At 43.9% G+C, this 27,832-nt stretch overlaps 1 protein-coding gene across 10 annotated transcripts in view; it reads right to left on the bottom strand.

The window, feature by feature from the left end:
- The window catches only part of ATP10B (ATPase phospholipid transporting 10B (putative)), a 458,548-nt gene that overhangs the window by 130,371 nt on the left and 300,345 nt on the right, over positions 1–27,832 (bottom strand). The window contains exon 1 of one of the 10 annotated variants that reach the window (XM_029583382.1): positions 12,561–13,157. The exons of the other annotated variants lie outside the window; for them this stretch is intronic. Within the exon in view, the coding sequence (XP_029439242.1) occupies positions 12,561–12,973 (413 nt within the window). The 5' untranslated portion in view covers positions 12,974–13,157. Of the gene's footprint in view, positions 1–12,560; positions 13,158–27,832 lie in introns of those variants that run through there. 10 annotated transcript variants of the gene reach the window in all.

Below are 27,832 nucleotides of genomic sequence, written 5' to 3'. Positions count from 1 at the left end.
TGGAATACACTTCTTAGAAGCCCCTGTCAGGGAGAGAGATTCAGCTTCGTAGATTCAGACACTCTTGGGACTTAAGGGAACCTTATTCTGCTAATCCAAGTTAGTCTTAGTTAAAGGCCGACTATTTATCCATTGTGGGGGATTTTTTCAATACGCTGCCTACCTGGCATTGCACAAGCCAACTTAATCTTCAAACTCAAACTTCCCACAGAGATCAGGTAGTTACCAGGGCTGTGCATGGATTTATTTGTTCGTGCTTTTTCTTGCCGGGCGATTAATCCATGTGCAAACTTTGCTAAAACGTTTTCTCCCCCCAGGCTTCCATTTCATCCCTCCTCTCCCTGCCTCGGCTCCACGTTCATCTTACTTGATTGGGCAAAGTGGTGCAGGAGCGATCCCCAATGGCTCCTTCCCCACCGGTGCCATAATCCCAAATGTCCCCCAACTATTGGCCAACAGCAGATGGGGGAAGAAGCAACTGAGAGTCACTCATGTCCCATTTGGAGTTGGATCTGATCAGGTAAAACTAAAAGGGTGAGACTGGGGAGGGGGAATGGAAGGAAAGCCATGATTTGGGGGGGGGGGGGGGAAGGGTTTTTTTTTTCTTAAAGCTTGAATGCTGTTTCTTTAGCAGGCAGATGCAAATGAAAAGAAGGAAAAATAAGATTTTAAAGCATATCCCTAGTGGTGCTGAGGATAAAATATGCACTTGTAGTTTAAGTCATCTCCAATGGGCATGATTATGTTTAAGCATTTCTGAAAATTAAAGGTATGTGCATAGCTTTCTCCCCTGGTCAGTACGGCCCAAGGGAACTCCTCTTCTAATAGCAACTACCAAAAAACCCAGCACGCTTCTAGCTAGCTGACAGATTGGTTCCAGACAAAGACTTTTAACATTTGCTCCCTTATGTCTCATCTTGAAAATTGGAAACGTTGTCTTGGTGCACTCTTAGGTGATGCAGATGAGAGGAGGAAGAAACAATTAATATTCCAGATTCTACAGCAGCATGCAATTAGCTAACTATAGAGGACGAGGGCTGAACATGTGTCTGAAAGTAAACTTGCAGTCTCTGGGGAGCTTCTATGCTTCAGTTTGCAGAAACGCCATTTGTTACTTGCTGCTGTTAAAAAAACCAAATCTGTCTCTCTCTCATATCCCGTCGTTGTCACGAGTCTGTAACGAGATGTGCAGCAGAATGCACGGGAATCGTGATGTGAACACCTCTGCTATGTATAGGAGCCTAAGCTTATTCGAGAGCTGCTGCCAGATGCTGACCTGCAGGCTCCTTGCAGGAAGACATCTCTGTGGCATCAAACAGCAAAAGCTTAGGGCTTTTTCCCTTCTCCTTGCTTGGAAGAAGTCGTCTTTAAAGACCCAGCTCAAGACATTCATTTAGTTGAAGATCAAAAGGGGAATGGAGAAGTAGCCTAGTGGTTAAAACAGCAGGCTACAAAAACCAGGGTTCAAATCCCACAGCTGGAAGAAAGCACTAGCTCAACAGAAACACAAGCAGCAGCCTTTTCTGGTCCTTAGTAACATAGTGAATGCCTAGCTGCCTTTGGTTTTCTATCTCTTTAGGTAGATGGGCAGATAAATTCCCATATGCAGACCAACACCAACTTGCCCCTCACCCCCCCACAACAAGCCCCCCCCATGTCAGTGCTATGCATGTTCAAAGTCTGTTAGAGGCTGGCCTCGCCTCTACCACTTGGACTGGCAGGCTCTTTCATGGTTTGGCATCTTCCTTTTGGGTTCATACAAGACCAATACTTAATAAAACACTCTGGTCCCCTTCTACGTCTAATTACTAAGAATGCGCAGTGCCCACATTTATAGTCCCGTTTTATTTTGTATCAGGGTGTTTTTTTTGCAAGGGGGGGGGGTGTGGAATTCAGTTTATTTAATGTTTATTTTGGTTCGGTTTGTTTGCCAAACTGAAAGAAATATTATGGTGGGGGGGGGGGGGGGGGTATTCAGCCACTGTCCGGCTGAGATAGTTAGCTGGAGAAACATATCTGACTAACTTAGCCAGGATATTCAGCAGTGTGGTGGCACCACTGAAGTGAATATACCTGGTTATCTAACAGTTAGTTAGCTAGATAACTTTAGTTAGTTAATGGCAGACCTGCTCAATAAGCAGGTCTAACTTATCCAGCAAACTTAGCCATCTTAGTTCATTTGTTCAAACTTAGCCATCTTAGTTCATTTCTTCTAACCTTCCGAAAAAAACTTAAAACTTGGCTTTTCCGCCAAGCCTTCCCTTAAGTTCCAATATTTCAACATACATCTCAAACAGACTCAGCCCAATTGGCTAGACTCTCAGTCTAGCCCCAGTATATACATATGTATTCTACCTCTAGTTTTTGCTATCCTTTTACTTCCTGGCTACTCTAGCCCCCAAGTTCAATCTCACTGTTATATGTAACTATGCTTCGGCCTTCCTGTTATATGGTTATGTTGTTAATCCCTTAGCTCCATGTAAACCGGTTTGATATGAATCTTGTCATGAAGATCGGTATAGAAAATGTCAAATAAATAAATAAATAACATTTGAAATGAAATAAACCAAAAATGGTCTCTCGTATCAGATTGCAGATTTGTTTCAAACAAAGGCACATCCCTAGTAATTACCAAGTTTTATAATAAGCCATAGCCACCAAAAGTAGTGATGCTGTTATCCAGAACATCCAGCCTCCACTTATGTTTTAACTAGGCAGGTTACCCTAGCCTTCCTAGAACCTCAATGCAGTCATACCACTGCCATTTAGGGCTGTAAACACTGCTCCCATGTAGGTTACTCCAATGCTTCTCTACCGTCTTGAATAGATAAACATGCAAGATCCCATACTTAGTTCAACACTCAGCTACGTCCATGTCTTACCATCATTTATTTTAGTTATTTAAAATATTTCTATCCTGCACTATATTTAATCCTAAGTGGGGTACATAGCAACGTACATAGATATATATATAAACCTGAATGTAATTAAAACAGACCTTTCAAACAACTTGTGCAGTAAAAACAAACCCCCTCCCCAAATTCCATTAAGCGTAAAATCAACTACACAGTATGTAAGGGATTGCAGAAGTCACTGAGCATCTAATTTAGCTGAACATTATTAGTTTAAGGCCTCTATTTTGTAAGCAATATTTTGCATATGCGGTAGTAAACGTGTTCATATCTGAAGAAGGGCTTCTGTGGTCTGGAAAGCTCATGCCCCATGTCTTTTTCTTTTGGCCGAACAGAGCATGCCTTGCTCAATAGAGAATCCAGCTTTCCCCAGAAACAATAAAGCTGCCAGAACACCGCACTACATGCACCGAAAGAGGGAGGCACCCCTTCATCTCCACACGAGGCTGCTCTCGGGGGTTGTGAGAAGCTGCTGTCAGAGCAGCGATCGGCACACATACGATGATGATAATGAAGATGACGATCTTTGCATTTTGAGGGTATAAGTCATGTAAGCTCAGGATTGTGGAACGGCTACTGGGATTAAAGCAAAAGAGGACATGAAACAGGGCTTCCCCAATCCGTCCTGTGGCCTACCCCCCCCCTCCCCGCCCCCAGTCAGTTGGGTTTTCACAATGAATATGCATGAGCAAAATCTGCATACATTAGAAACCCAGTAGATACAGATTTAGCTCCTGCTTAGTCACTGTGGATATCCTGAAAATCTGACTGTCTATGGAGGTCCCCAGGGCAGGTTTGAGAAGCCTCGATGTAAACAGAGCAGGCTGTAAACAATCAGCTTTAAGGTCCATATTCAAAAACTGACTGAACAGGTAAGTTAGAAACATGACAGCAGCAAAAGATCATATGGCTCACCAATTCCCATCACTCCCTTAGAGATCCCCTATGTTTATCTCATGCCTCCCTCTCTGTAATGAATATTTCCTAAGATGAATCCTGAATCCACCCCCTTTCACCCACATTCCATTACCCTGCGTTCTACAGCCTCCTTTCCTTTCAAAGAGGTTTGCCTCCTGTGCATGGAAACCTTTGAGAAATTTACATCTCCCTTATCTCACATTTCCTCCCAGGCAGACATGTTTGGATCTTTGACTTCATTCCCATATGCTTTAGAACAAAGACCACTGACCATTTTAGTAGCCTCCCTCTGGACAGACTCCAGCCGGTTTATGGTCTCCAGAATTGTACACAATATTACAAGTGAGGTCTCACCAGGGACCTATATACAGGGGCAATATCATTTCCCTTTTTCTGTTGACCATTCCTCTCCCTATGCAGCCAAGCACCTTTGCTGTCACTTCATCCACCTATTTAGCCACCTTAAGGCCATCAATCACCACCAGATCACGCTTTTCTTTTGTACTTAAAATAATTTCACCTCCAATGCTGCATTTCTCCCTTGGGGGTTTTGCATTCTAAAAACGCATTACTCTGCATTTTTTAGCATTAAATCTTAGCTGCCAGACTCTCGACCATTCCTCAAGCTTTGCTAGATACCTCCTCTCTCTCATTTTCCACATCTTCCTGACTTGACTACCCTGTTGCATATTTTGGCAATTTCAGCAAAAAGACAAACCTTTCTCGACAATCCTTCCACAATATTGCTGACAAAAAAGTTGAAAAGAACCAGGCCAAGGACCGACCCCTGAGGCAACTGCTAGAAACACCTCCCTCCTCAGCATGAACCTCTATATACCACTACCTTTTGTTGCCTCCCATTCAACCAGTTTCTAAGGCCAATCAGTCATTCTAGGGTCCATACCATGAACGCTCAAGTTATTTATAAGTCGCTTATCTGGAACTGTGTCAGGGCCCTTACTGAACTTGAAATACACTACACCTAGCACTTTCCCTTGATCCAACTGTCTTGTCACCTGATCAAAAAAAATTAATCAGATTATTTATTTATTTAACACTTTTCTATACCGACCTTCATGGTTGATGACCATATCAGATCGGTTTACATCGAATTGGGGAACTGTAACAAAAAATTGTTTGAACAGGAAGAGCAAAGTTACATTCAACAAGGATAGTAAACTTGGAAGCGTAGACCGCTGGAAAAAAAAGGCCTAGGGAGGCAATAAATAAAGAGTATAAACAATAGATGAATCAGAAGTAGTTAATTAAGTCCTTAAAGGTAGTACATAGAGCCATTGTTCATGAAGTTGTACCGCTGTCTAGTTTTCCTCTGACAAGATCTACCTCTGCAAAACCATGCTGCCTCTGATCTTGAAATTCATTAGATTACAAAAACCACACTACCCTCTGTTTTAACAGCAATTCCATTAATTTGCTTATCACAGAGATCAGACTAACATGCCTGTAGCCCTCAAGTTCCTCCTTGCTCCCACTTTCAAGAATAGGAACCACATCTGCCCATCTCCAATCCTCTGGAACTACTTCCGACTCTAAAGAAGCATTGAAAAGGTCAGCCAGTGGAATTGCAAGGACTTCTCTGTTCTCTTAAGAAAGGTATTACATCTGGCCTCATTGCCTTACGTACTTTAAGCTTAATTAGCTACTCACGAACACTCTTTTCTGAAAATCAATTGAGGCTTACCTCACTTCCAAATCTTGTGTTCTGCTCCCAACTCTTCCATAATGAACATTGAACAGAAATATTTGTTAAGAAATTTTGCTTTTTCCTCATCAGTTTCTACATATTCCTCCCCTTCACCTCTGAGTCTCACAATACCACTTTTGTACTTCCTATCATCCTATCACCTTTTACCATATTTGCTATTTTTTCTTCTATTTGAATATTTGCATTCCTGACTACTTTCCCAGCTTCTCTTAGCTTTTACAGATATTGTTACCTGTCTTCCTCTTTCTGGGTAACTTTATTTGGATATTCACTAGCACTTACCGGGCTAAAAATGACACTGAATACATCCAGATAAAGTTGCCCAGGTGACTTTTGGGCCTGTCGTTTATCCAGCCAGATTGATCAGGCAGTGCTGATATTCAGTGCCGCCCACACAAAGTGAAACCATGCCACTGGAGTGCCCTCGGCACCGCCGCTTTTTAACAGGGTACATTTTGTGCAGGCATTGGTTGGCCCAGACAAAATGTAGACAGGAATGGGGTTTTTATCTGACTAATTCTGGCAGTTAGCCAGTCAAACCCTTTGAACATTAACCTTTTTTCCAGCCTAAAACTAGGCATTTATTGAAACCGACAGGAAGGATCCAAATTCTCTGAACATTTCACCTACATTTACAATACGTAAAATTGGAAAATTGGAGGAAAAAATGCAAGCCTCTTCCCTTCTAAAGATTAAACCCATCAATCAGCTTCCCGTCTCCCCCCCCCCCCCCCCCAGAGGGGCTACATCAGAATGCAGCTTTGTAGGATTCCCCTGGTACTGAAACTGTACTTAGGGCACAGTTCCCAAACCAGAATTACAAAGAACAAAGTGCTTTCTGCGTCATTCCTGCTACTCCTGGGACATCATTGTGAAAGTGCTTCGTTTACCCCAGGTGCAGCTTCCTCCAGGAACTTTAGGTCATTTCACCTTCTTTTCTGGACGGGTCTGAAAGAGGATCTCCACCCAGGAGCCACTGAATGCTGCTTGCCTCCTCTTGATATTATTTCTGGCATAAGACGGCAGAACTGAAAAAGGGCCATTTCCAGCTCTTACCTTTCTGTTGTATAACAGGTCGTTAACTTGCATCTATCTGTAAACAGTGAATGGATTTGAACGAAAGAGAGTCTGCTTTACCACTAACGGGTTCACACGAAGGAGACTCACACACACACACACAAACAAAATGTTCAGCGCTGTCCATTACGGAATAAAATGCTGCAAAAGCAGACAACTTGCTAATATTCCAGGAAAAACTGACTTTTTTTTTTCCTTTTGATTGAGAGATGGAATTTCGTATTTACAGTGCAGCAGGTTCCAGTAGCCACCCTGTGAGCATTCTGTCGTTTAACTCCCAATACATTTCCAGCCGATGACCGATTTATCTGTCTTTGACAAAATACATTTTCAGAGTGCCTAGGGCAGCAGGCGTTTATAAAAGGCAATTTCACAAAGATTCAAGGTACCGCAACCAGGGGTGGGATGGGGCGAGGTAGAAAGTCAGGTGATGGCACTGAATTTGGTGGAGGGATATGTTGTGTGGCAGGGAGCGACTACCTGCAAGCAGCACTCCAGCTCAGGCCCTGGAATCGAACCCCCTTTACAGAGGAAAGGACTTTTTTTTTTTTTTTTTTTTTTTACAAACAAGGACTTTATTGTAATTTGGTCCTTGCCAGAGAAGGCTTCCTCTTGGGAAGTTCTTTAGCCTCCTGGCGCTAGTGAATACTGGGATCCATGTTAAAGTTGTCTGCAATACTGTCTGTTATCTTTTTTTTTTTTTTTAATAAAGCTGTGTGATTACCCTGCTACCGCACCTGGATATATAGAAATCAAGGTTAATAAACAAGCTGTAGGCGGCACCTGTTTATTGGACAACCTTGACCAAGTTAGGGTAATTTAAGTTACTCCAATACAAAGGTATCGCCTGTAACTTGGTTGTGATATTTTTGGAATTATTATACAGTAAAATAAAAGTCTCCCTTATAGAGACTTGCACATAAATATTAATATGTGTTGGAATGCTTTGAAATATTTTCATGAAGCATTTTTATGATGAATTCCTTACAATTGATGTTTTATTCTGTGGAACTGCTTTTTCTTCAGATTTGGGGCATTACTGACTGAGCAAACTTCACAGACGTTGTTCTTTGCTTTAGAGTCTGTGCTAGCACTGATCTCATTGAGAAGCTTTATGGAACATGAACTCAGCATGGGGCTAGAGGGCAGTCATCGATGTGACAGAAGACAGACTCAAAATTACATTAAAATAATAAATGGTTTTTCAGTTATTTTCTCCTGTTGTGGCCTATGGTGCTGCACTAAGCACAAGAAGGAAACATTTCATTCTCACCGACTTTTGCGTTATCTGACTTGAAGCACTGCTTCAAAAGTAGGATTGACATTTCCAGATGGCAACCGTGCTTACTTAACGTCAGTAATGGTATTCCTCTGATTTAAAGCAGAAACTGTAAGTGCTTCTAGAGTATTTGTGGATTGTCAGGATTGTTCTGAATGTTAGTTACCACTCAAGAAAAGCCTGCCATTAAGAAAGCCATACAGGTATAAACATCGCCAATGAAAGCTGTTGGTTATTATGCACAAACACGTGCTCACAACATAAAGATACTTATTTATGGATTTGTAATCAGTTATGATGGAATTACTACTAACAAGGTGCTTCCTGATTTAAATAGAGGCATGAGTATACACTACCTATGCATGCATACTTGAGTCATTCCTCATGGCTAATATTAGTGTAATAAATTTCACTGATATTGCATTTCCACATTACCTGACTTTTCACGTGAAATGACATTCCAGCAGACTTGCTGATGATAAAATCAGAATGCAATGAGTCATCTGGACAATTTGTGGGTTTTTGTTTTGCTGAAGATAATAAAATAAACCTCCTCTAATCTTTGAGACATTCCCATACGACACTAATCTGATTTTGCAGGCTAGTTGTTCCATGAATTATTCTCAAATTTGTAAACAAAGCTTTGTACAGCGGTTTCTTTTTTTTTTTTTTAATCAATAGAAAGTTCATCTAGTGATTTTTAATGGCTATTAATGATGCTATTTTGGAATGATTTTCTTTCCCCTTCTCTGACTCTCTCCAATCTGCTCTCCAAAACTGGGATTCATGCCTTACCGCCATCAACAAACTCCTTACAGACATGCATCTTGCCCTCAACCCTCAAAAAGCAGAACTCCTTATTTCCTCTAAACTCCCTTTTCCACCTGTTCCCCTATCCCACTACCTTCCACTCACACACCCGCAACCTGGGTGTTCTCCTTGACTACCAACTCTCCTTCAAACCCTACATCAAATCTCTCTTAAGTGACCGCTACTTCAAACTACAAACTATCAAACAACTCAGACCCCTACTGCATTTCTCTGATTTTCGCACAGTACTCCAGTCTATCTTATTCTCCAAAATCGATTACTGAATTGCTCTCCTCCTCGGCCTCCCCTCCAACCACACCAAACCTTTGCAACTCCTACAGAATGCCGCAGCACGTATTCTTTCTAACACTAAAAAAAGAGACCACATCACACCCACCCTCATCGAGCTCCACTGGCTTCCAATCCAATCTCGTATCCTGTTCAAAACACTATCCCTCATCCACAAGAGCATTACTAATGAAAACCTCCACTGGCTCTGCCCCCTTCTCCGTCCTCGCTCCTCCACAAGACCCAACCGTCCTGCCCTTCAAGGATCGCTCCGCACTCCCTCTATCACACCCTACAAACTGATCTCTACAATGAAGAGAGCCTTTTCCCTCACCGGCCCCACTCTTTGGAACTCCCTCCCTCCAGACCTGCGCACAGAGACATCCACCCCTAAATTAAAAAAAAAACAACTAAAAACATGGCTTTTTCTACAGGCCTACCCGTCCGCCAATCCCTCCACATGATTATTAGCTGAAATCTTTGTGACTTTGTTCACTGATTATTTCTTGTAAATTTTTGTAAACTAGTTTTCCTCTTTTGGTTATTGTTTCTTGTTTTTCTCTGTTAACTATATTTACCGTTCCATGTAAAGGCCTTGCCTATTAGTTCTAAGTTAATTGTAAACCGATACGACGTGCAAACGGATGTCGGTATATAAAAAAAAAAAAAAGCCAAATAAATAAATAAATGATTGAAACCTGAAGCTGTCCAATTATTCTCCACACTGTCTGATGCATCTCAATGCTCCTCAGAGAGTCACCCTCTAAGAATAACAGGGTAATTAAGTCTCATGCTTGTTCTCTGCAGACACACTTTAGAAGGGATACCAGTTACAGCCGTAATGTGATGGTGATTTTTTTTTTCTTGGTGATGAGGATGACTGCTGACTGGGAAGTGGACTGAGATCTCCACCTCATTTCACAAAGGCCACTACATGGCCTTCACGTGGCGATGACATTTGATCTCTACTGACGTGATTGAACAGATGGCCTTAAATATTGACTCTAGTAGCATCTGTAAATCCTGTGTCAATCCAGAGAGGCTCTGGAAGTTTTGAACACATACAGCAGTGACTTAACCACGAGCCAATGCAGCACAACTACTCTAAACCCGGTGTCAGATGAGCTGTCCCGTAACACATGGTATCATATGGCAGTGAACATTATTTTTTTTTTTATGCTATGAAAATCAATGTAGAAAGCTACAATTATGATACTTGCTCTGTTGTGATAGCAGAGAAATTTCAGTTTTCCTGCTGAACAAGTTCCAGTCAAATGATTCATAGCCACGAAGCATTCAGTGCTTTGTAGATGAATAGCTCTCTAATCAAGGACTGTGGCATCAAGGGAGGAAAAGCACGTTCAGTCACATCTCATCGTGCGTGCATAACTTCCCCCGTGCCTGCCAGGGTGAATACAGATATTTACTACTTTTTAAGCCAGTCATCTATTTGTGATGTAAGTTTGCACACAAAACTCACCTATAGAAGTATAAGTCTTACACACATACACACACACACAAAAATCCACAAAGGGAAGGCCATTGGGTGATATGAATCCATCCCTGGTGTGCCTTGCACGTGGGAACTCATTAAGAAAGAACCATTTCCTGTCTCTGCCCAAACTGCTTTATGTCCGAATGCCACAGATTCCAGAACTAGTTTTAGAATTGCAAGCATTTGACCAGGAAATAATATTCTTAAGACGACCCTGAATACTGCACACCTTTCCCTATTGTGCAGCAGATGCCGCAGGCCATCTAATCGGCTGTCTCGACATGATACTAAGTTTCACATTTGAGAAAAAAAGAACCAGGTAAAGGTCTGCCATGTTGCTGCAGGTTTTGCCTGCCTATAGTTTAGCAAAGGTTAAAGACCCTAAGAGGTTCTGTCCTCCAGTCGTTAGAGTGGCCCCCTCTCAAGTTGGAGAGCGGCATAATCTGCTATCACTTTGTCCACCTCATGCACTATCTTTCAAGTCACCTGGGCGATCACTTTCACAGTCTCGGGAAAGGCAATTCTCAAAGCGATTTACATGAGTACAAAGTGTTTGACCTGCCTTAATCTGCTGTCTGCAAATTGCTGCTCCCCCCCCCCATCCACTTTCAATGTGATTAAAGGTGCATGCATCGTTCCACAATGCGTGTTCGGTCAGTCACGCCAATGGGAGGCGTTCCCAGGGGATAGGTAGGTCAGGGGAGGAAAAGGTCCAAGCATAGACTGGCATTTTCACATGCACTCTTCCAGGAGAAATCCCCCCCCTGTAGGGAAATAGCAGGTGCAAGGGACCTGCAGGCATCGTTCCCACGAAAGCGGGCCTGGACTTCGAAAATTGATGCAAAGCCCACGGGTATAGAGAATGCACGCTCTCTGTTCTGGTGCGGACAATTAGAAAATGGCCACCGGAATGTGAACTTTCCGACGTTCGCTTGCAACAATGGGCGCACCGTGACGCAGCCGGTCCCACAGGTGAGCTACATGGAAATACTCCCAGAGGATGTACAGATCTAACAAAATGGAGCACGCCTTCTCGAAGGACAACACAACATCGTTATAATTCATAACCATTTACCCCCCTCCCCCCCCCATCCACGCAGGGCTGTGTTCCGGGGGCCATGCACTTGATGGCCCTCTAGTTCCATGCAGCTGTGAGAGTGCACAGAGCTCTCTAACCGGCTCAGTACGAGCCTGGGGCACTTCCAAAGAGGGCCCAGATTCACCGGGATACACTGAGTCTCAAACTATGGAAAAGGGAACTCTTTATCAACCAGAAGGCCTTTTCTCCTTCTTAACGACCTGTCCAGCGCTACACGTTAGTGCTATACACTTTCAGGGAGCCTTTCAGTGATGCAGACATCATGAGGGAGTGGAAGTATTTCCTTAGGCTGTAACTCCACTCTGTTATGTGGACCACAAGAGAAAAGTTTTGATGCTTTAATAAAATGCGTTCAGTGTGCAGGTCATTCCCTGAATGCTGCTAGTTTTCTCTCCTGGGCATCATTGCAAACATCATGCACATTATACAGAAACATAGCAAAGATGCCAGATAAAGACCATTTGACCCATCCAGTCTCCCTGGCTGTTTGGCTCTGCACTACTTTGGGTAGATGAGCAGATAAATACCCCTATTTAAACCAACACTAACTCCCCCCTTGTCTTTTATGTGACCTGTAATATGCTCAGCACTAAAAAAGCTGAAGTGTGTAGCATTTCAGCAATATTTAGGGCCTGATTTAACAAGGCTTTTCCCCCTATTAGGTGGCTTAGGAAATCTGGTCCTTAGAGTGCCCCTATCCATCATACCATGCCTTAAGAGGATGCCAGTCAATCTATCCATCTATCTACCTCTCTGCTGGGAGATAGAGCACTCATTTTTTATATCATCAGTCGACAAATGTGTCAGTCTATCACGGTTACACATACAGAGCGAAGCGGAAGTAATGCACATAGAGAATTCCAGAAAGCAGAAAAAGAGCCTTCCAAAAATGTCCTCAGAGTGCCACGCACCTACAGATTTACATTTATCTTCAGGTTTTAGCCTGCGTTGCTTACCTGCTATAGACGAGGCAGCCCATGCTATTAATCTCTTTATCTGACTTGCGTCTCCTAAAATCCTCCCAGGCATCCTTGATCGCAGTGATAGACAGAATGACAGTGATGGGGACCAAGGAAATTGCTGGCTGAAAAGCATTCACCACTGGGACAAAGTTCAGCGCCGCCACAGCCACAAAATATAGGTTAGCGAAACGGTGAAACTGTTCGAAGAGGTTTTTGGGGAGGAAGGACAGGACGGTGTATTTTGTAGTCTTGATTTCATTGGTATCATAGTCCTGGTTTGGGTTGTCCTTCCATTGGCAGCGCTCGAAAGGCAGGTTGGAGGTCACTACTCGGCTCTGGTCCTCTTTTTTCTTTCTCTGCCGCCTTCTCATTGCCGCGCACACTGCCTCGGTGCTCCAAGAAGTCATCCCTTGTTAGACGGCTGTTTCTAGAGGCTCTTCGTCCCTTTCCTGTAGCTCAGCCTGGGCATACTTGTTACTTTTTTTTTTTTTTTTTGCTGTTTCACTTGGCTCCTTTTTCTAGCCTCCCAATCCCGAGAAGAAGAGCTCCCGCACTCTGCCTGCTTCTCCTCTGTGACCTGCTTAAGACACTGCCTGTGCTCTTTCACTTGCTATAAAGCACACCTGTTGCACTCGTACGTCACGGCAGGTACATGTGTCAACCCATAAACCAGTTAGACCAAGGGCGGGAGGGTTGCCGCTGGGTCCTAGAGCCCGCACGCTTAGGAATCAGGGACAGGTATGCAGTTTTAAAATGGATCGAGTAACGTATAATTATGACCTATAGAGTGTTCATCACCCAGATGGAAGCAAAACGTGCTGCATAATTTCAGTGCCTTAGAAGCACACATGCAGGCAGCACCTGGGGAGGATGAGCTGGCAGAAAGGCGTTTTGGAAAAGCAGTGAAAAAAAAAACTGATTTTCGGTGATCTTCATCTAGTTTCTCACACCTGTTTCCCCTTAAAATACTATGGTGAAAAATGTACGCAAGTAGATATTGTAAGCAAATTTTCTGCAAAGGCATAAAACTAATTTTCACTTTCACACATCTTTTGTCTGGACTGCAAGAGAGAGGAGCTATGTTGACTGCAAAGCAATATGGTAAAGAATTTTAAGCCTTAGTGCACACATAAAATAATTTTTCAGCATTTACGTGTTTGAAAGGATTCCCCTGCCACTGGATTTCTAGGTACATCTCAAGAAATGTTTCTGATTGCTTATGAATTTTTGTCTGTGCACACATTACCTCCCAAATCATTCAAACTCTAGCACCTACATTTTCAGGATTGGTTTCTCTCTATAAAAGCTGGAAACCAAAATTAATTTCTCCCATAAACTTAAGGCTCTGGCCTTGAACAATCAGTGAGGGAGGGGGTGGGGGGTGGGGTGGGGTGGAGATAAACTGAAATAAATTGGAAAAAGAATGGATCCAGTCCAAGACTGAAAAAAATTCCTTTGTCCCAATTAAGCTGATGGATCAATCCCATAATTGGAATTGCCCCCACCACACCAGAACAGCAGCCTTAGCATCCAACAGACCCTCTCATTTATCAAAATGCTATAAGGCGTTTTCGCATGCGTTAAGGCCTTATTGCATGTGAAAACGCCTTTAATGCAGGCGTTAAGGCCTTATCGCATGTGAAAATGCCTTTAACGCATGCGATAGTGCGATGCAAATCTGAAAAAGGGGAGGAGTTAGGGGCAAGCATACCATTTTGTGAAGCCCTATGGCATTTCAGTAGCGTTAAGCCCTGTGATTACCTAGCTATCAGGAACCTCAGATATGAGCGAGAGAGAGAGAGAGAGAGACTAGCCATAATGCCCTCACACTAGATAGGTATTTGTATCCCTATGGGAGGCCCACCTAGTAACTCGAGGTGAGGTTTAGGTATTAGTGTAGGGGTTAGGGGCCACTTTGACATTCAAAGTGAGATGTATGAACAGAACAGTGCTCTCTTGTGAAGATTTGATGACCCTCGGAGTGAGGAATATCTCTCTCTCGTCCCCCCAGTGGTTGTATGTAGGAAATACCACATTCTGGCATCTCAAAGTGCAAAAACGTTATCGCAATTTGCAGTAACTTAGCTCTTCACATAGATATTAGCACAAATTGCGGTAAAGTGCCTATTACCATAAAACATGCTCCTTTTCTGAACCCACTCAACATTAAGTGGACTTCCTTCTCATAAATTAGTTTGTAAAATTGGAATTCCTGTATATTGAGAGCATGATTGTCTTACTGACGATAGCTCTTACATAATCTCTGTCAATTTACATCTGGACTAGGATTGTGAATTGGGGCATGAGTGACCCTAGAGAGAGTGCGGTTGAGGATGATCCAGCCCCTGACAGGCCCACCCCTCCAGAGATATTGGAGCAGGAAGCCCCCTGAAATTGAAGGGTGAGCGGGGGGCGGGGCCTATGCCTTCTGACCTGGGACAGATGCTTCCATGCATGGGCCACTGCAGCTCCTGCCTGGATTGCACTTCTGAGGAACGGGAAGTGATATGAGACATAAGGGAGCAAGGCCAACATGGCAGCGTGAGAACCTCCAAAATCAGACTGTCCTTGCCTGCCCCACCCAAGGACAGCTCTGCTCAAGGGCCCTTATGATATGTTTTAAAATTGGGTTTTTTTTTTTTTTTTTTTTTTTACTGAAAAAAAGCACCCATACAAATTGCTCTGCAATTCTTTTTTCCCTTGTTTTCCATTTTCTTCAATTCTGTTTATTGTAGACTTTTTTTTTTTTTAAGCTGGGATAGCTTCTTTGTTCTTTTTTTTTTTTGTTTGTTTATTTTATTTATTTATTTAGCATTTTTATATACCGAGGTTCTGGTAACAAAGTTACCAATCACTTCGGTTTACATATAACATTGAAATGACTTAACAAGTGAGTCTTACAGAGAACAAGGAAAAGAGTAACTTGGAGAAAATTGAAAATAAATAACACATTATAAGAACATCAGTTCAAATAATAGCAATCTTATATACTAGCAATTAGGATGAATCACTCATGTAACAAGTGGTTGAAAATTGGCAAAAGGGGTTTGCAGTTAATTTTAGTATTATTAATCAAAGTGGGATAAAAATGAAATTGTCCAGAAAGGGATGGTGTAGTAAAGTCCAACTCAGGCATAGGCTTGTGTGAAAAGCCAGGTTTTAAGTCTTTTCTTGAATGTGATGGGGCATTGTTCGAGCCTGAGATCAGCAGGGAGAGAGTTCCATTGGTTAGGACCTGCTGTGGAAAAGGCTCTTTTGTTAGGAGATATTTTGAGTGGAGGGGTTTTTAGAGAGCCTTTTTGCGCTGATCTCAACGGACGGGATGAAGAATGTAGTTGCAATGGGATCCTGAGGTCGAGGTATGAGGTTTTGTAAATCGATTTATGGATGGTTGAGAGGGCTTTGTAGAGGATTCTATATTTTATAGGGAGCCAGTGGAGATTCTTTAAAATTGGAGTTATGTGGTCCCTTTTTTTTGCTTTAGTTAGAATCCTGGCAGTGGCATTTTGGAGCATTTGTAGAGGTTTTAGGGAGATAGCTGGGAGCCCAAGTAAAAGGGAGTTGCAGTAATCAATTTTAGAAAATATGATTGCTTGCAAAACTGATCTGAAATCGTGGGGGTGAAGTAAGGGTCTGAGTCTTTTTAGAACTTGGAGTTTGAAGAAGCATTCTTTTACGGTGTTACTGATAAAGTTTTTGAAATTCAGTTGGTTATCCATGGTGACTCCTAGGTTTCTGACCCGGGGAGAAAGAGGTGGTGGTGCTGGAGGATGAGAGTTGGAGAGTTGGTAGTTGCCATCTTGGGTAATTAGGAGGTATTCAGTTTTGTTGGCATTGAGAATTAAGCAGAGTTCAGCAAGGAGATTTGATATGGAGAGGAAGCATGAATTCCAGAAATGAAGGGTTTCTTGCAAAGATTTGGAAATTGGAATGAGAATTTGGACATCGTCTGCATATAGGTAGTGGATTAGATTTAACTTCGAAAGTAGCTTACAGAGAGGGAGCAGGTAGATGTTGAATAAGGTCGTGATAGGGAGGATCCTTGAGGGACGCCTAGATTTGTGCTGATTGGTTGAGATTCATTATTGTTGATCTTAACTTTATAGAACCTGTCTTGTAGGAAGGATTTAAACCAGTTGAGTGCGGTGTTTTTGATACCAATCTCTGCTAGTCGGTCTAGGAGGATCTTGTGGTTTACAGTGTCAAATGCCGCTGAAAGATCAAGGAGGATCAGAAGGCACGGTTGTTTTTTCTCTAGGTTGAAAAGATTGTTGTCGGTTAGAGAAATTAGAAGGGATTCAGTGCTTCGGGATTTGCGGAAGCCAAATTGCGTTGTGGCGAGGATGTTGTTGTCGTCTAAGAATTTGCAGAGTTGATGAATGACTATTCTTTCAAGGATTTTAGCTATAAATGGGAGATTGGCTATTGGCCGAAAGTTGGCTAAATTATCTGGAGATAGATTGGGCTTTTTTAGAAGGGGTTTCAGGATAGCGAGTTTGAGTGGGGTTGGCACTAAGCCCTGAGTTAGGGAGGCATTTGTTGAATTCTGTTGCTGTTTTTACCTCCACTGTTTCCCCCAGGGATAGCAGTACCATTTATCCACAACCATTTGACCTGTTTAGATTGTAAGCTCTTTTGAGAAGGGACTTACTGTACCTAAAACATGCTGTAAACAGCCTTCAGCTACAATTGCAAAGGTGCTCTAGAAATAAGAAATGATTTGTTTTTATATGTTACCCCTGAGTCTACTCCCTTGGATCCATTTATCATGACTTCCTGTTCTAAAGCTTCCTTCCAAATGAAACATTTGTGACATTCATACCTTTGAGGTATTTGAATGCTTCTGACATCTCTCCCCTCTCTCTCGTCTCTCCCCTTGCGTAAACAGAGAAATATCTTCTTCTGAAGTGTACTAGTTACATCCATGCTGAGCTCAGGAAATCTGGGCCACACCCCAGTCAGGGTGTCCAAAGGTCTACAGTTCTGATGCTTTAACAAATAAACTTTAAGACTAGGGAACACGGAGTGCCAATAACTCAGGAGACTGTATCCATGACAAAGGGTTTTTCAAATCCTTTGTTCCTGCAGTTTCTAACACTGGATAATTTTAATGCTTATTTAAGAAATGCCTTATTATTTTTTTATTTTAAAACATTGTTTTAAGAAGACCCAAGTCAAATAAATAAGCACTAGAAGGGAACCAAACCAATAATATTCTATACCATAAAATTAACATTTATTATGCTAATAAACCATAAAGGAAATGTCACTCATAAAGGAGCTGCTGAGTATTCTTCCTTGAATGAATCACGTTGCCCTTATTTTATGGATGATAATGATTTGTAGCATTAGAGTTTGATATGCCTTGCTCTCTTCCCTTTGAATTCTCTCCTAATTTATTCTGTGCTGGGAGCAGTGCTCGAACTTGATTTGCTTCTCAGATCCGGCTTCTGGTTTGTTTTTTTTTGGAAGAACACAGTTTAGTGTTTCTCAGCCAGGTTGGTTCTGCAGGTCCAAAGATAAGCAAACACTATACATTAAGGGGTGAATTTTAAAGAGTTCCAAACATAGGTGCATTAGCAGCAACTACTTGCGCATGTACTATTTTATAAACATCAAACATACGTGTGTATTTTTGTTTTCGCATGCACATATACACCTGTAAAAGGGGGGCAGGACCAACATTTACACGGGTAAGTTACTATTTTAAAAGACGCGCAAGTAGATTGCCAACTTCCTTGTGTAATTTTACACCTGATAATTACTCTTAAGTGACCTTAAACATGTTTATTGTATACGATTGGTCAGGTGGGAGGTCTGGGTGAACTATGGGGAGTTCAGACTGAAGAACCAGCAGGGTCTCAAAGACCTGGAGAAGAACTGGGCGAACTCGTGGAGTATTTGCTAAAACTGGTAACTTCAATTCTGTGCACATGTTTTAAAATATACTGATTTACACAAGTCCTACTTTATTTTTGCGTGTACAATATAGGTGTGTGCATTTTTCAAATAGGTAGGAAAAATATGTGCATTCAATGCATTGAACATATTCACGCGTAAGCACACCTGTGCATGTACAGTATGGCGCACGTATTTTATAATACTTGCATATCTAGTATGCGCGGGCAATAAAATATTATCATAATTCTGCACAAAGCTATTTATGCCCATTTAAGCTGACACGCAACGTTGTTTGAAAGTTATCCTCTATTTTTTTTAGCTGAGAAAAAGCACAATGTGAAGTTGATAAGGTTTGTGAAACACCGTAGTCTGATAACACAGCATAAATTACTGAATAAACACGGATTTCTAATAAAGAGTGCTCAACTTCAGTTGCTTTTAAATCAAATTTCGAACAACTTATTGATATGCTGTTTGTCAGATACTAGGTTGGTAAGAAATGTCTCTTTATGTTAGCTGCACAATTTATGAATTTCCAATCAGGCCGATACAGTAGGAATCGCAGGAGAGCGGGCGCTCCATGTTGCGTGCTAGCTCTCTCAACGCGCGCCCAGCCACCTCTCCTGAGCATGCGATTCTTTATTTAAATGAGGGGTCACGCTAATAAAGAGGTGCTAGGAACAATAGCGTGTCTCTAGCACCTCCTTTTTAGTGGTAGAGGTGGCTGTCAGCAGGTTCCGACAACCAACGATCAATTTTACCGGCGTCAGTTTCCAAACCTGCTGACAGCCACAGGTTAGGAAAATGGACACTGGTAAAACTGAGCGTCTGTTTTTCTAACCACCCTCCGACTTAATATCGCTAGGATATTAAGTCGGAGGGTGTACAGAAAAGCCCTTGGGCAGGCGTTAATTTCTGAGCGTAAAATGTGCAGCTTGGCCACGCATTTTGCTTTCAGTATCCTGGGCGACTAATAGTCTCATCAACACGCATTTGCATGTGATGAGCGCTATTAGTTTTCGGGTGGGTTAGCCACGCGTTTTCGATGCACAAAAACCCCCTACAGTATAAGGGGTAATAGATGCATGTCGAAAACGCGCGACCAATCGTCCAACTAAATGGTGGGCTCGGCCGAGCGCACCGTACTGTATTGGCCTGAATGTAAATAAAGAGGTGTGGATGCTGTGTTAACCCAACTGAATATGTAGAAATAAAGGACAACAAACAAATGTAGCAAGCACCTTTTCCATGGGAATTAATTTAATACACTTGCGACTAGCAATGATGTGATGGAAGAGGGTAATGCGTAAGTTATTTCAATACAATGGAATCACCTATAACTTGTTTGTTGACATTAGGAGTCAATTTTCAAAGGCTTTCAGCGGGGGTGTGCCTGTAAAATCAGCCCATACCTGTGTAAGTAAAGCCTCTGTGTGCAGTAAGTGAATTTTCAAAAGGACAGAAGCATGCTTGTACTGCCGCTGCTGTACAGAAGAGTGTGCCTGCACTGAGAGAGCATTCCAAGGGGCTTCCAGGGCCAGTTTCTGCAGTTTGCACTCATATACCCATCTTATAAATGAAGTATGCATATACTTCATCAAACATGCATGCCTGCTTTTCCACTTGCTAATCACATCATGGAAATTAAATCTGACTTCTCTTTTGTCTGCAGTTTTTGGGTGCAGAGTCTGGAGAAAGCTGTGGAGTCTGTGGCTGAACTGGTAGAGGATGTGGGTGAACTGGTGAAGTTCTGGATCGACTGGTGTAGGTCTTGGCGAACGAGTGCTTGGAAGTATGCGCATCAGTAAATATTTACATAAGCAAGGGACGCGCATGCCAACTTTATAAAACAATTGCCTTTGCTTTATAAACAGAGTTATTACACGCACAATATATGGGGGCCTGATTTTCAAAAGCATTCACAGGCTTAAAAATGGATTTCAGATATGTAATTACACTTTATCCATGTTATGTGGCTTTTAAAAATTGCTACAATATATGCGAGTATATGGGTTTTGGAAACTGACACGATAGTATGTTATATTATTGAAAAGATGTATAAACAATGCAGATTTCCACATGAAAAAATCTGTACGTACTGAAAACTACATTTGAGGGCGGATTTTAAAAGCCCTGCTCGCGTAAATCCACCCGGATTTACGCGAGCAGGGCCTTGCGCGCCTATTTTCCATAGGCCTGCCGGCGCGCGCAGAGCCCCGGGACTCGCGTAAGTCCCGGGGTTTTTTTGTCGGGGGCGTGTCGGGGGGCGGGGCCGATCGACGCGGCGTTTTGGGGGCGGGATGCGGTGTTTCGGGGTGGGCCCGGGGGCGTGGCCACGCCCTCCGGAACCGCCCCCGGGTTGCGTCTCAGTGCGCCAGCAGCCCACTGGCGCACGTGGATTTACTTCTCCCTCTGGGAGGCATAAATCCGTGGACAAAGGTAGGGGGGGGGGGGGGGTTTAGATAGGGCCGGGGGGGGGTGGGTTAGGTAGAGGAAGGGAGGGGAAGGTGAGGGGGGGGGGGGCGAAAGAAAGTTCCCTCTGAGGCCGCTCCGATTTCGAATCGTTTTGCCGTACAAAATGGCGCCGGCCATACGGCGTATGGCCGGCGCCATTTTGTACGGCAAAACGATTCGAGTGCAGGAGGTCGTTCCCGGACCCCCGCTGGACTTTTGGCAAGTCTTGTGGGGGTCAGGAGGCCCCCCCCAAGCTGGCCAAAAGTCCCTGGGGGTCCAGCGGGGGTCCGGGAGCGATCTCCTACGCTCCTGACGTAGGGGGACAAAAAACAAAATGGCGCCGGCGCTAGGGCAAAGGTAGCGCCGGCGCCATTTCTACAACGCACCGGAGGCCCGAGAGTAAAAGATCACACCGGGACCCCCCCCACTGGACCCCAGGTAATTTAAGGCATTTTGGGGGGGTTCAGGAGGGTGGGGGATTTATTTTAAAGGGTCGGGGTGGGTTTTAGGGTTATTTTAGTGTGCCGGGTTTTCCCGCCCTCCCCCTTCCCCTCCCCCTTCCCCCGATTTACGATTTTTGACGATAAATCAGGGGAATTCCTATTAAATATCGCCTCTAACGATTTTTGACGATTTAAAATATATCGGACGATATTTTAAATCGTCAAAAAACGATTCACATCCCTACTGAACATGTGACCGCCATGGGGCAAAATGTAAATATACATTCTGCATTCTCAGGAACCCCCTCGACCCCCAAAAATGGGTGCAAAGCAGAACTAGGGCCGTTCCGAACCGTAACACAGGCCTTAATATTATCAAATTTGGACTACTGTAACGCACTATACATTGGACTACCATTATCCACGTTACACCCACTTCAGCTTATCCAGAATGCTACTGCCAGACTGATTTTCAACCAACCAAAAAGAGAACATATCTCCCCGACACTACAATACCTACACTGGCTCCCCATTACTCATCGGATAAAATACAAAATCTTAACTACCATTCACAATCTGCTTTACAACTCCAACTCCGTATGGATCTGTTCTATGCTGCACATATACAAACCAACAAGACAACTCCGATCAACAGACAAATGCTTATTAGAAATACCGTCAGTCAGATCTACCAGCCTAGCACTAACAAGAAAAAGAGCCTTTTCAGTTTACGGCCCATCCTTGTGGAACTCCATACCAGACCATATCCGGATGACACCCAATCGAAACGATTTTAAAAAGATGATTAAAACTTTCTTATTTAACGATGCATACAATTACAGTACCCGCACCTAAATCACCCCCTCAAACTTTTTCATACCCCTTTGTTTCCGCTACTATTAGGTACTATTTTACTCTACTATGTATGTAAATTTTGATTATACTAAGTATGTAAACTTTGTTTTATTGTGTTTGTAAATTTGTAAACCGCTTAGACGGACACGTAAGTGATCCCATGTGCGGTATATAAAAAACTTTTAAATAAATAAATAAATAAATAAATACCCGTACAACTTACCATACAAAAAAAGATATTCTGGTTCTGATGACATCTCAGTAAAAGCAAAACAAACTCCCTTTACTGGCAGGCACAATACCCCTCCTTATGAAAAGACAGTAATTTACCACTACAAATATTTAACCAGGCCCTAAACACTAATACACCTCCTATTAGGAAAACAGAGCAAGCCAAGTTGCTATAGATAGAAACCCACTTAGAAACAATTGTAAAACTATACTAATAAATGTTACAAACATCTGATGAACAGAATAACATACAACAATTAAAAACTCATAAAAATGATTACACATTGTCCAAATATCAATAAAATATTTCAAAACAGCAGACACAACACATAATACCTAATAATTAAAATGGCAGTCAATCAAGAAAAATAAGCTTAAAAAGCCGCCTTTACTTACCCTCTCCAGCAACTCTCCTACTCCTTTCCCTTGCAGGCCAATAGCACTCACCAGAAGCAGCAGTGGCTGCTGAATCTCTGTTCTCACAGTACTCTTCCTTAGGGCCCACAACCAATCATAACCAGTCTCTGTCTCACACAGACCAGTAACCTCCCTAATTAGTAGCTCTTCCTAACACAGACACCAGTCACCTCCCTGACCAGTCACTGTCTCTCTCACACAGACATCAGTCACCTCCCTGACCAGTCTCTGTCTCTCTCTCTCACACACACCAGTCACCTCCCTGACCAGTCGCTGTCTCTCTCTCACACACACCAGTCACCTCCCTGAACAGTCTCTGTCTCTCTCTCACACACACCAGTCACCTCGCTGACCAGTCGCTGTCTCTCTCTCACGGAAACACATCACCTCTGACCCTGTCACTTACATAGAAGCTGTCAATCACACACAAATGCTCTTGCTCCCATTCCACCACAACCCACAAAGCTGCCACTCACGCACCCAGGCACCCATTCTACCTCACACACACACACACACAAAGATGCCACTCATGCACCCATTTGTACCACACACACACAAAGCTGCCACTCATGCACCCATTGTACCACACACACACACACAAAGCTGCCACTCATGCACCATTGTACCACACACACACAAAGCTGCCACTCATGCACCCATTGTACCACACACACACACAAAGCTGCCACTCACGCACCCAGGCACCCATTGTACCACACACACACACACACACACAAAGCTGCCACTCATGCACCCATTGTACCACACACACACACAAAGCTGCCACTCATGCACCCATTGTACCACACACACACAAAGCTGCCACTCATGCACCCATTGTACCACACACACACACACACACACACACACACACACACACACAAAGCTGCTACTCATGCACCCATTGTACCACACACACACACACAAAGCTGCCACTCACGCACCCAGGTACCCATTGTACCACACACACACACAAAGCTGCCACTCATGCACCCATTGTACCACACACACACACAAAGCTGCCACTCATGCACCCATTGTACCACACACACACAAAGCTGCCACTCATGCACCCATTGTACCACACACACACACAAAGCTGCCACTCATGCACCCATTGTACCACACACAAAGCTGCCACTCAGGCACCCATTGTACCACACACACACACAAAGCTGCCACTCATGCACCCATTGTACCACACACACACACAAAGCTGCCACTCATGCACCCATTGTACCACACACACACACAAAGCTGCCACTCATGCACCCATTGTACCACACACACACACACAAAGCTGCCACTCATGCACCCATTGTACCACACACACACACAAAGCTGCCACTCATGCATCCATTGTACCACACACACACACACAAACAAAGCTGCCACTCATGCACCCATTGTACCACACACACACAAAGCTGCCACTCATGCACCCATTGTACCACACACACAAGCTCTCACTCACGCACCCAGGCACCCATTCTACCACATACACACACAAAGCTGCCACTCATGCACCCATTGTACCACACACATAAGCTCTCACTCACGCACCCAAGCACCCATTCTATCACACACACACACAAAGCTGCCACTCATGCACCCATTGTACCATGCACACACACAAGCTCTCACTCATGCACCCATTCTATCACACACACACACACACAAAAAGCTGCCAATCATGCACCCATTGTACCACACACATACACACACACACACACAAAGCTGCCACTCATGCACCCATTGTACCATGCACACACACAAGCTCTCACTCATGCACCCATTCTATCACACACACACACACACACACACAAAAAGCTGCCAATCATGCACCCATTGTACCACACACATACACACACACACACACACAGCTGCCATTCACGCACCTAGGCACCCATTCTACCACACACACACACACACACACACACACAAAGCTGCCACTCATGCACTCATTCTACCACACACACAAAGCTGCCACTCATGCACCCATTGTACCACACACACACACACACACACACAAAGCTGCCACTCATGCACCCATTGTACCACACACACACACACAAAGCTGCCACTCATGCACCCATTGTACCATGCACACACACAAGCTCTCACTCATGCACCCATTCTATCACACACACACAGCTGCCATTCACGCACCTAGGCACACATTCTACCACACACACACACACACACAAAGCTGCCACTCATGCACTCATTCTACCACACACACACAAAGCTGCCACTCATGCACCCATTCTACCACACACACACACACACACAAGCTCACATGGAGCCTCTTCTCATTGTTTGGCCCAATAAGCCTGGCCTCTGCTTATCAGCTGCCACTGGCCTGACCTCCGGCGGCGTGCAACGTCTCTCCAACCGCCTCCGGCGGTGTGCAGGGTCTCTCCGCTCTTCGCCCTGCCGGCCTGGCCTCTGGCGGCGGCGCACAGATCACTCTTCAGCCACTGGTGGCGGAGCTCAGCATCTCCATTCTTCGGCCCCGCCAGCAGTGCACAGGTCTCGCCAGTCTTCAGCCAGCGGTGGCAGCAGCATCACTCCCTTCTTCGGCCCTGCCGGTGGCGCACAGGTCTCTCTCCAGTCTTCCGCCGGCGGCGCACAGGTCTCTCTCCAGTCTTCCGCCGCTGGTGGCATGCATCGCTCCCTTCTTCGGCCCCGCCGGCGGTGCACAGGTCTCGCCAGTCTTCAGCCGGTGGTGCACAGGTCTCTCCAGTCTTCAGCCGGCGGTGGTGCGCAGCGTCTTTCCACTCTTCAGACCTGCCCCTGGGGAGAAGGGAAGCACAAGCGGGGCAGTGGTACACCGGGAGCCGCGACACATCTGCCGATGCTTGGTGACACATTGGTGTGTCGTGACACACCGGTTGAGAACCGCTGTGCTAAGATACATGAGCGGGGCAAAGCAGCATCAACAGTAGCATGAACAGCCCAAGGCTTAGAGTGAGGGATAGTGCAAGAAGCTAGGTGTTTGGAGCATTAAAATACATCCGATAGTGCAGACAGTCACTTTTATTAGAAGAAAAACACACAGTGGCATCAACACATCCAAAAACCGAGCGAGGGGTAAGGCAGGAAGAACAATTGTCAGCATCCCAAGGTATAGCATGAGGGTTAAGACAGCAAGGATAGTGGCCTCAAAACCACAAAAAAGCAGAATGCAGATCAGAGCAGCAAGCAGACTGGCAAAAACATGCCAAGGCATAGAGTGAGGGTTATGACAGTATGCACAGTGGCAAAAACATGCCAAGGCATAGAGTGAGGGTTATGACAGTATGCACAGTGGCAAAAACATGCCAAGGCATAGAGTGAGGGTTAAGGCAGCGGGCACAGTGACATCAAAACTCCAAGGCATAGAGTGAGGGTTAAGGCAGTGGGCATAGTGGCATCGCACACAGAAGGCACTGAGTAAGGGATATGACAGTATGCACAGTGGCAAATACATCCCAAGGCACAGAGTAAGGGGTAATGCAGGAAGCACAGCGGCCAGGTGCATTGATAGCTATTTAAAAAATCCAGGGCACAGATCCTTCCCAATGGCACCTTCTCTCCTCCACCGACTGACGCTGCTTTCTTGCCTTTGGCCCACGTGGGCTGCTGATGCCACTTCCTTCGCCGATGCTGCCTAATTCTGCTCAGAGAATGAAGACCTTGGATCAAAAGGTACATCGTATCCCTGGGACTGCAAGTTCATTTTCAAAGGGAAAGTCAGCATAGGGCTTCCCTTTGAAAATGCAGCAGCTGTGGGAATGGGGGCCCGGATCTCAGGGCATCGATTTATTTATTTCAATAAGCTCGTATCCCGCACTCTACTGAGGAATGACCGAGGCAGTTTACATAAAACCCATACATAGTCAAAGGTTGCAAAACTACATGTTGTAAAGACAAAACAAGATTCAGCATTGGAAGAGAGGAAGGCTCGTCAAAGAATGCCAATAATTTCCAGGAAGCCCCCAATGGAGGCTGCATTCCAGGCTTTGTGGCGTCGGTTGGCAGATGCAAAGTACTGCTGCTCAGTAATCCCTCAGTCAAACGCCTGTTTATATAAAGCAGTTTTCAGGGCTTTGCACCCACTGCTACTGTACTTTTTGGAATCCCCATCAGAAGAGGTTACTAGCGCTACCCTTCTTGTTTCATTTGCTTTGGAGCCTGACCAGGGTGCAGTACTGAGGTTTTTTTTTTGAAAAAAAGGTCTCTTTGTTCCATGGGGTTAAGGTTAGGGCTTTCCAAAATCTGAATAAATCGACCTTGAGTAAACACAAGGCTTTTTAAAGACTTTACTAGTGACTTTTATTTATTTATTAAGTTTTAAAGCTTTTTCATTAATTACAATGCTTATGACTTTTAACCCTCCGGGCAAACTTCTTATTATGAGCCCGATCAGTTGAGGAAGTTTGCTGAGCAGAGGGAATTCATAGCTAGGGTTACATCTTGATCTGCTGGTTTGGGGGATGTGCACCGAGTGTATATTGTTAATCTCATAGTCAGCCTATATTAAAAATCTATTTCCTTCTTATTATTTTCCATTCCTTGGCCTCTTTCCTGTGGAATTTACTTTCCTGAGGGTTTTATTATATATTTTTGTAGCCCCCCAGACTGTGGGTCTTTTCATCATTATACAGTTGTTCACCTGCAGAAAAGCTTTTCCCTCCCAATATATGTTTCTGCATATACATATATATATTTTTTCCCCCAAAACTGTTACTGAGGCAGGTCCCAGATTGCTCTTTAGTTTGCAAGCATTCACCATGAGCAAAGACAATGCTCTACTCAGTTCTTACCACTGAAATATTTCATTTTCTAAATGATACAATTCTGCAATTTATCCAATGATCAACCATTAATCATTAACATAATATCTCTTTTCTAAATTCCTATAAAAATGTAGGAGCTCTTTGCAAAATACAGGTGCATACCTTACAATTCTCTTGTAGTTAT

The sequence above is a fragment of the Rhinatrema bivittatum genome, chromosome 18 (genome assembly GCF_901001135.1).
Source record: "Rhinatrema bivittatum chromosome 18, aRhiBiv1.1, whole genome shotgun sequence".
Lineage (NCBI taxonomy): Eukaryota > Metazoa > Chordata > Amphibia > Gymnophiona > Rhinatrematidae > Rhinatrema > Rhinatrema bivittatum.
Note: the sequence above shows the minus strand (reverse complement) of the source record. Positions and strands in the feature narration are given on the sequence as shown.